The following is an 8,650-nucleotide window of genomic DNA, read 5'->3' on the forward strand; positions in this document are numbered from 1 at the left end:
CAGCCCACCGCCGAGCACTGATCGACAATATAAAACGTCAATCGGTGCTCATTTGAAGGGTCTTCAAAGAGGCCAATTCATGAGCCTTGGGCTGCATTCAGACGAACGTATATCGGCTCGGTTTTCACGCCGAGCCGATATACGTCGTCCTCGTGTGCAGGGGGGGGGGGGGGGGAGGATGGAAGAGCCAGGAGCAGGAACTGAGCTCCTGCCCCCTCTCCGCCCCTCTGCACTATTTGCAATGGGGAGAGGCGGGACAGGGCGGGGCTAATTCTCAGAACTTAGCCCCACCCCCTCCCCATTGCAAATAGTGCAGAGGGGTGGAGAAGAGGCAGAGAGGGGGCGGGAGCTCAGTTCCTGTTTCTGGCTCTTCCATCCTCCCCCCATGCAGATGAGGGCAACGTATATCGGCGTCTGAATCCAGCCTTATACCCCCATTATTGTTGGCCGTACATGCCATTAATACTGGGAGGTGTGCTGCCAGCAATGATTTTTGATGCAAACGCTTGCCGGCTGATCACACGTTTATCACTGCCCTACGTACACAGCGCAAAAATGTAGTATGAGTGCTCAGAGGAACACAGCCAATTAGCAGCCCAAGTAAAATTGTCCTAAAGGGGGTTGTCCCACAAAAAGTATTTTTACCCTATCCATGGGAAAGAGAATAAGTACATGATTGTAGGGAGTTCAACCTGTTGGGGAGTACTACTTTAAATTTAGAATAGGCATGGCAACTACCGCGATCTGAGTTCTTTCATGTCCAAATTAATTAACGATGATCATCAGAGAAAGAACAAGAGGCATGAACTGTGTGAAGTCACCACTGTGCTCTTTCTGACAAGCCCAGCCCATTGAGCTTTATCGTTCAAAGCAGAACAAAAGAAAGTATAGTGCCCAATCACAAGTGGACCAAGACCCTAAGTTACATCTGTAAAAAGTAATAAATCCTACAAAAGTCTAAGGGCAGTTTGAGATGAGCGTATGCGCATTACGCATGTTTCAGCACATTGTATTTCTGCAGTGAATAAGGTTGATTTGTGCATATGTCTGTGCATTGTATTGTACTTTTTTGCACATTCAGGGCCTGTTTATGCACCAACGTGCAACACCCCCGCCCTGATTTAAATAGCTGTAGCGGGATGAGAGGAGAAGTCAGGGATGGAAGGTATGTGTCGCAGAGGTTGCTCAACTCGGTGAGGTAAGCCTCGCATCCTCTCTCCAGTACAGGTTTTCACCTGAGCCAGGGAACCAGGTGGAGCTCAGGCACCTGCTAGATATAAAAGGAGTCAGTCTGCAGGTGCGTGCTTCAGACATGTGCACTGTGGAAGACTAAAACAGGAGTTTGTTTTCCCAGGAGGCTGATGAGATCCCTGTTTCTGCTACTACTTACTAGAGGAAGCTGCTCACAAGTCTACTAAGAGGTTGCTACTAGAGATGAGCGAACATACTCGTTTCGAGTAATTACTTGATCGAGCACCGCGATTTTCGAGTACTTCCGTACTCGGGTGAAAAGATTCGGGGCGCCGGGGGGGGGGGGGGGGGGGGGGGGGGGCGGCGTGGCGGGTAGCAGCGGGGAACAGGGGGGAGCCCTCTCTCCCCCCCCCCCCCCCCCCCCCCCCCACTCCCTGCTGCAACCCCCCGAATCTTTTCGCCCGAGTACGGAAGTACTCGAAAATTGCGGCGCTCGGGCGGAATAGGGGCGTGGCCGAGTAGGTTCGCTCATCTCTAGTTGCTACCAGAGAGGCTACACTTCAAACTGGTAAAAGCTGCCTGAAACAGGACTGCCCGTTATATTGTTTATTGCTATGGATGAAAAGGACATTCAGATCTTCAGACTACTTACTGCATTGAACTTGAAGGACTTTTGATTTCCTCCACTTTTACTGGCATACCAGCTATTTATATTATAACCTCTCGTGTGAAGAAACCAACACGAACGGACTTTTGTTGTTTGCCTGGTGTTTAAACCCCCTGGAGCGTCACAATGGCCATTCTTTTTTTTTTTCATGGATTTGCAGTGTATTGCGCATGCCATTGCTTATTGTGGGCGCACTTCCACCGCCACCTATAGACTTCTAATACTCTTGTTGCTGAAAGCATGATACGTCGCAACTAAATGTAGACCTGCTATTTGGGCCGGTTCATTCCTATTATTGGAAGTATCATTCTTCATTATTGAATGTAGATAGGCCCTTCAGAGCCAAGAGACTACGGTCTTCATCTACATTGGATTTTGCACTCTACTGTTGGCCTGGATCAGCATGAGGGAGCAGACTGTCAGCCGAGGGATTTCTTACCGATTTGAGATTATTTTGAATATCAGTCCTTTAGATGCACCTTATGGATTGGTAAACCATCTAGACGAGACTCCACATTCATTTTCGGAGTCATTAAAAGTAACTAGATATTCGTTTTCTATACTCCATTACATCTGGCTAGGTGAAGGTGTGATTATTGGGTGCATTCATTTCCATATGTCCTGTCCGTCATGCGGTACTGTCTTTTAATATTTAATTGCAGATGGGCCATAGATCGGACGGCTACCACTGACTTCAATGGAAGCTGTCCGCACAGAATTGGTTTCTGCTTGTGTGCATGAAGAATCACTTTTGCATTGCATACTATGGGCGGTATTTGCTGCAGAATCCAGAGGCGGACGCCCGCTCCAGATTCCGCAATTCAAATCCGCCCGTGTGCATTCACCCTGATACTTTTATAGACTGTTGGGACTCCACTAATCAGAAAAACAGGCGTCTAGAGTGTCCGCCACATGAATGGAATAGTAGTGCACGACCGCTCCATTCATTTTAATGGGACTGATCAAGATAGCCGAGCACTTAGGGGGGACCCCTGTTCTCATGTGCTGTGGGGGGCTCGGCTCGATCAGTTGTCCTTCATTTCTCTTACAGAACACACACCGCCCATAACACTATACTTACCTTGTAAGCCGCCAGGTCTCTCTATGATCCTTGGTGACCACTGCAGTGGAGGAGAAGATGCAGCGGCGGATGCCAAATGTCTCTCCCAGCATCCTCCACTGAAGGGACTGTGGTGACAAATACAGTCGATTGTTCAATAGGGAAAGCCAATATCATCAAAGTTGATGTTTGATGTACTTTGGATGCTTCAGTAGGTTCCTAATTCTACCTGCACAAGACTGTGCGAAATCTTTGGCACAAGCTTTATATTGTGCAGGCAAACCAACTACCTAACATAAGACAGGATAGGTAGGTCCATGTCCTTTGGGGGGTTGACCACTCGCTCATCGGTCCGATATCAAAATGCCATCCCGCTGGTGTGAATATGTGGAGCCTGATAAAGGGTTACATATAATACATAGCAAAAAGAAAAAAAAACTATGTAATTATTGGATCCTTATAAAAATCACTTCAAGCAAATGACATACCTGGCCTGCGGTTCTACTATTGCCTTTTGGTATTGCCATAAGGATAACTGCAGAAGATAGGCATCAATGCTCTGCAGAAACCGGCCTCATCTGTGTGGGACTGGTGAGGCCACTTACGGTACAGTGCTGATACCCATCTTGTGCTGGCATTATCCCTGCGGCAATCGTGTTTCTAAAGCATTCACCTGGGACCAAAACGTGACTATATAGGATTGCCTGCACAATAAAAAGCTCAAACATCAATGCTTTTGTACAGCGGAGGACGGTACTGGTGCATTATGTCTCCACCAGAATAATGGGTTGAGACATGGGTTGGTTGTCCTGAGTAAGAGGGACCGCCCACAGCTGCTGATTGGCAGCCACAGACATGCCTTTCGTAGCTCCTCAGCTCCTGATCTGGCAGCAAGAAGGACTTGGCTCCAGCCTGCACCCCCACGTCAGTAAGAAACACATAGCGCTCGAAGCAGCTGTTCCGCAAAGGCCACTCGTACTTCACCTGATAGCCGTCAAGGTGCTGGAACTGGCTCCGGTACTGCACTACCAGCGACTGCAGCTCCTGACCTTCTAGCTCGGCGTGGGCACTGCGGCTAAATCTCCTGGCAGGGCAGCTACTGGGAACACCTCCTGCAGCAGGCGCTCCTGCTTCTGGCCGCCCAGCTCCTAAAAGCAGTTCCAGCAGGGGTGATCTTGGCCATGGTCAGACAGCCACTACAAACCCAAATGTCACAGGGAGGTGGTGAAAATATATCCTAACTGCAGAAATTGAAAAAAAAAAAAAAAATACATTACCCAGAAGCGCTGTTCAGAGCTCTGCTGCAGTTTCTACCCGTGTCTTTTTCATCTCTTCTGGCCGAGGATTGACAATCCCCGCCTCCTGGTAGCGCTGGCTGTGATTGGCTGATGATTAGCCAATCAGAGCCAGTGCTCGATGAAAGGCTGTGATTGGCTAAGCGACAGCCAATCACAGCCAGCGCTTCCAGGAGGCGAGGATTTTCAAAACCCCAGCCAGAAGAGATGAAGGAGAATAGTGCCAGGGACGAAGATGCTGTAGGGCTGACAGTGTTTCTTAGGTGGTGCGTGTGCTTTTATTATTTTTTTTCTGCACCTAGGGCTTTGGTTAGGGCTTTTACAGTAGGATTTCCTACTAATAAAGTTGATTCGCACAAAAATCAAGTTTTCATGCGATGCAACAGAGAGGAAGGCTCCATAGGAAAACATGGGCTACAAAGTCTCGTGTATATATCGCCGGAGCCACGGGGTGTTTTTCTGTCGGGTTGTTGCATGCTACAGAATATCGCCTGTGTGAAATAACCCATAGGAAAGCATGGGCTTCACATACATGCAATTTGTAGCATTGTCACAACACTACAAAAATCACATGACTTTGGCGCCCGTCTGAAGGAGGCCTAAAGAGTATCTGCACTTTCACCTTCAGAGCACTTCTGCTCCATTGGCCATTTGCAACTCATTCCAGCAGCCGCATATTGGGCCATCAACCAGCTGCCGGAAGGAGCCAAAAACAGCCAACAGAGAAAGTGCTGTGAAGGTAGGGGAAAGTACAAATGATCTTTAACCCTTTCCAATCCACTGTCTGACGTCTAAAGACATTCTGATTGAAGGCTGTACATCTCCGATGTCGGAGGACGTCCGGCAGGGTATTATTACTGTAAATTACTGGCCGCTCCGGTATGTCATATACTGCAGTACTGGCTCTAGCCAGCAGATGGCACCATTGTATAATGGCAGAAAGAGAAAGCCCCCTAAGAAACCCTGAATCCAAAAATGAATTGCAAAGGGTTAAATGGATTATCCAAGATTTAGAAGAGATTATGCCAAGACAGACAACCCCTTTTTGAGAATGCAGAGCACAGGGAGATCAGCTGAACCCCCCACGTCCCAAAGCTAGTACCCCTATGCTGATTTTCCCAGGGTAAGCCACCACCAGCCTGACATCACCCCTGCAGCGGCTGCCCCTGGTTATAGGGCTTAACAACAGTTTGCATTGAATGCAAATGGAGATCTTATAGAGATGATAGAATTACTGAGGTTTCGGAATTCATTGGCAAAAACCGTCCAGCACCCAGAATCAAAGATCTGCAATCAGGGTAATGAAAATACATAAACTCCTAATTAATAAACTGCAATGTTTACTAATAATACATGAAAAAACAACGATCCCCATGAAGACCACCCACTGGGTGCATAGCAAGCGTATATGCGCAGTAACAGGCTAGGGGAGCGTGTAGTTCTGTGTCGCCAGTCACCCTGGAACATTACTACGTCAAACTAAAATTCCTGAGAAAATTCATTTAGTCCGAAACGAGTTCCCACCCAACGGAGTGCCGCCATATTCCTTTACGAGGACCGAGGGTGAATGGATAGTAGAAGGCCCAAGTGTGGTTCACAAGGAACAACTAAAGTATCATCTGGGTCCAAGAAACCTCAATATCCCAGAGGTAGTTTCATCACACGACTATCCAAACACTTCTTATGTCATCTCATCGATGACCACACACATGGCCGCATCTTTGTCTACTGTCTCTTTAACAGACGCCGATGCTTCCGGAGGAACGTCCTGCTGATCTATACTGGGCTCCTGCATCTCCATAGGTTCAGTCGTAATGGCGACTCCACTATCAGGCAAAGGAAGGTCATCCGGTAAGGAGGCCAAACAGTTCTGGATCATCTCCACCACCCTCTCCAGGTGCTTCTGGAACCTCTCCGCCGTCTCCAGACGTTGTCTCTTCTGCACCTCCATCATCACTCGGAGGGTCTCGCGGGCTTGGTGAGGCCGGTACTCGTTAATAAGGTGATGCATGTGAACAAACAGCAGCTTGAGGTCTTCCAGCTTCTCCTCCCGCTTGACACTTCCAGGGCTTCGGATCAAAATGTCCAGCAGGTCCAGGAAGTTGACCAGGATGGACATGTTGAGTTTCCTTAGCTCCTTCTTGTGGTCGAACTGCTGAGGGTGGAGTCGCTCAATGCCCTGACTCTCCAAGGGGCGGATGATCAGGTCGTCACACTGGAACTGGTTCCCAAACATCATGTAGCTGTCCTTGACCGGAGAGGGCGGTTTGGGCACCAACCCTTTACGGACGTTGTCATCGGTATATTCTTTGATGTACTGCACAGGCGGAAGAGGCAAAGCGCTCACTTGCTGGGGCTCACCCATGGTGACGGGTAAGGATCTGAAACAGAGAATGGCAGGAGGTTGGCGAGGAAGTGCCAGAAGTGCCCTAATACACACTAACCAGAAGGTGGTTTTTCCTACGGTGGGTTTCTGGCTTGGTTTCCTATTCCCAATCATTGATAAGACTTGTTATGAAGTCACTTTGATTTGAAAGAATGCTGCCATCCAATAGGTGGCGCTGTAGAGGAATTTTTCCATCTTTCTTATTTGCATAAATTTCCCAGAGGAGCTTACATGGCCTTCTAAGTCTACTAACTCATCTTTTAGGTGTCCCCACACCCCTTCTGGGTGCTCTCCTTGGCGAGAGAGGATGCCATCCCCTGACCCACTCAACCCCCTAGGTGTCTTCACACACTTTTTGGGTGCTCTCCTTAAGGAGACATGACACCACTTCTGTCCTATGGGGGTGGAATTCTTTCGGCAATCCCTTGTAATAGGTGGGTGCGCCAACCGTACGCCAATCACAGGGTGACCCGATGCTGGGAGCCCAACGAATCACAGGTCATCTCCTATCCACAGGATATGGGGTAGCTTGCTGACTGGTGGGGGTCTCACCGCTGATCCCAAGTGCCATGTTCCCTGCCCTCACTGTACCGCTCCCTGCAGTGAGTAGACTGAAGAGCTCCGGTCGTACAAGCGCGCTGCCACTCCATTCAATGTCAAAGGGACTGCAGGAGATGGCCGAGCGGCAAGCGCTGGGGTATTCCATCAGCCCCACTGAACTGGAGCGGCGGCTATACATGCTCAGCCAGCGACCCGATCATTCCGGTGTCATTTCAGGGGAGGGAGGGGTGGAGCAACCACACAGTGACCTGCAGGAGGGGAGATGATGGGACCCCACTCTTAGGATCGTTGGGGATCTCAGTGGTGAGCCCGCCCTACCGAACAGCAAATTATCCTGTGGATGGGGGTAACTAGCGATTCTGTTAGCGCTTCAATATACACAGATCAGAAGCAGGTGGCTCCGTCCCATGTGTTGTGGCCGGCGCTTGTAACTGCAGCTGCCATTAAGATCCATGAGCTCCACATACAGTTACAAGCGCCGGCCACAACACATGGGACGGAGCCACCTGATCAGCTATTGACGACTTATCCCAAGGATTGGCCATCAACAATGAAGGTCCCAAACCGCCCCTTTAAGCAGCACACAAGAATTCCTAATAAAAAGTATTCAGCATCCCAAGACGCCTTCCTTATATTTCTCCACTGGAAACCATATTTAGCCTTCCCCTTTAATCCTGACACACTCCCTTTAAAAAAAAAGGGGGGGGGGGGTCCCATCTTCTCCATATACAAGAAATGGATACTGGTGGTGCCGGTCATCTAACATGCATAGCCAGCTTTACTCTAAGGGCAGCAGCCTGACACTGAGCACTCATCGTGGTGTAAGTAGTGATAAAGTACAACCAAATGCGCTAAGCTACAGGCTGCACGACTATCAGGTATCACACAACTGGAAGGATAGCGCCACTGAGGACGCACGGTCTGCCCCAGCCCTGATACCGCCCGCTGACAGCCGGTACCTGCCGCTCCACAAGCCACACAGCGCGTCCCTCCGTCCGCACGAGCGCCCCACTCCTCCACACCCCCCGGTGACACCACTTCCGGGATATGACGTCACCTCACCGCCCACATCACTTCCATCAGTCGTAGAGCTCCGCGCTGATTGGCTGGGCGAAAACCACAGCGCGTGTGTTTACTGCGCATGTCAAGACAAAGTATACGGGCTGACGCTAGAGGGCGCTGCTTGTGATGTTTATAACGGTAGTACAAAGGAGTGTGAGTAGGAATATATATATATATACTCAGCTACATCAGTACCACCATATCGTAGTTGGACATTATATACATAGAGGCTCATATATTCTGCCCACATGTGTGAGCTACATGCCTGACGCCATCTTTATGAAGCCCACAGCAAAAGTACCATTTTTAACCCTTAAATGACCAGAAATTTCTCAATTTTTTTTGCATTTTATCTTTCTTGCTTTTAAAGAGCCATCACTCTTATTTTTCCACCCCCAGAGCTGTATGATGGCTGCTTTTTGCAGCAT

General features: G+C 49.1%; 1 protein-coding gene across 1 annotated transcript; it reads right to left on the reverse strand.

Annotated features, from left to right (window-relative positions):
* Positions 1 to 5,536: 5,536 nt before the first annotated feature.
* On the reverse strand, positions 5,537 to 8,192 carry MED7 (mediator complex subunit 7). Its single transcript, XM_066589509.1, has 2 exons — positions 8,120 to 8,192; positions 5,537 to 6,594 (listed from the first exon to the last, which is right to left on the reverse strand). Exon 2 carries the CDS (start codon positions 6,576 to 6,578, stop codon positions 5,895 to 5,897), a length of 684 nt encoding a protein of 227 aa, XP_066445606.1. The 5' UTR covers positions 6,579 to 6,594; positions 8,120 to 8,192; the 3' UTR covers positions 5,537 to 5,894.
* Between the last annotated feature and the right edge of the window lie 458 nt (positions 8,193 to 8,650).

The sequence above is a fragment of the Eleutherodactylus coqui genome, chromosome 2, assembly GCF_035609145.1.
Source record: "Eleutherodactylus coqui strain aEleCoq1 chromosome 2, aEleCoq1.hap1, whole genome shotgun sequence".
Classification (NCBI taxonomy): Eukaryota; Metazoa; Chordata; class Amphibia; order Anura; family Eleutherodactylidae; genus Eleutherodactylus; species Eleutherodactylus coqui.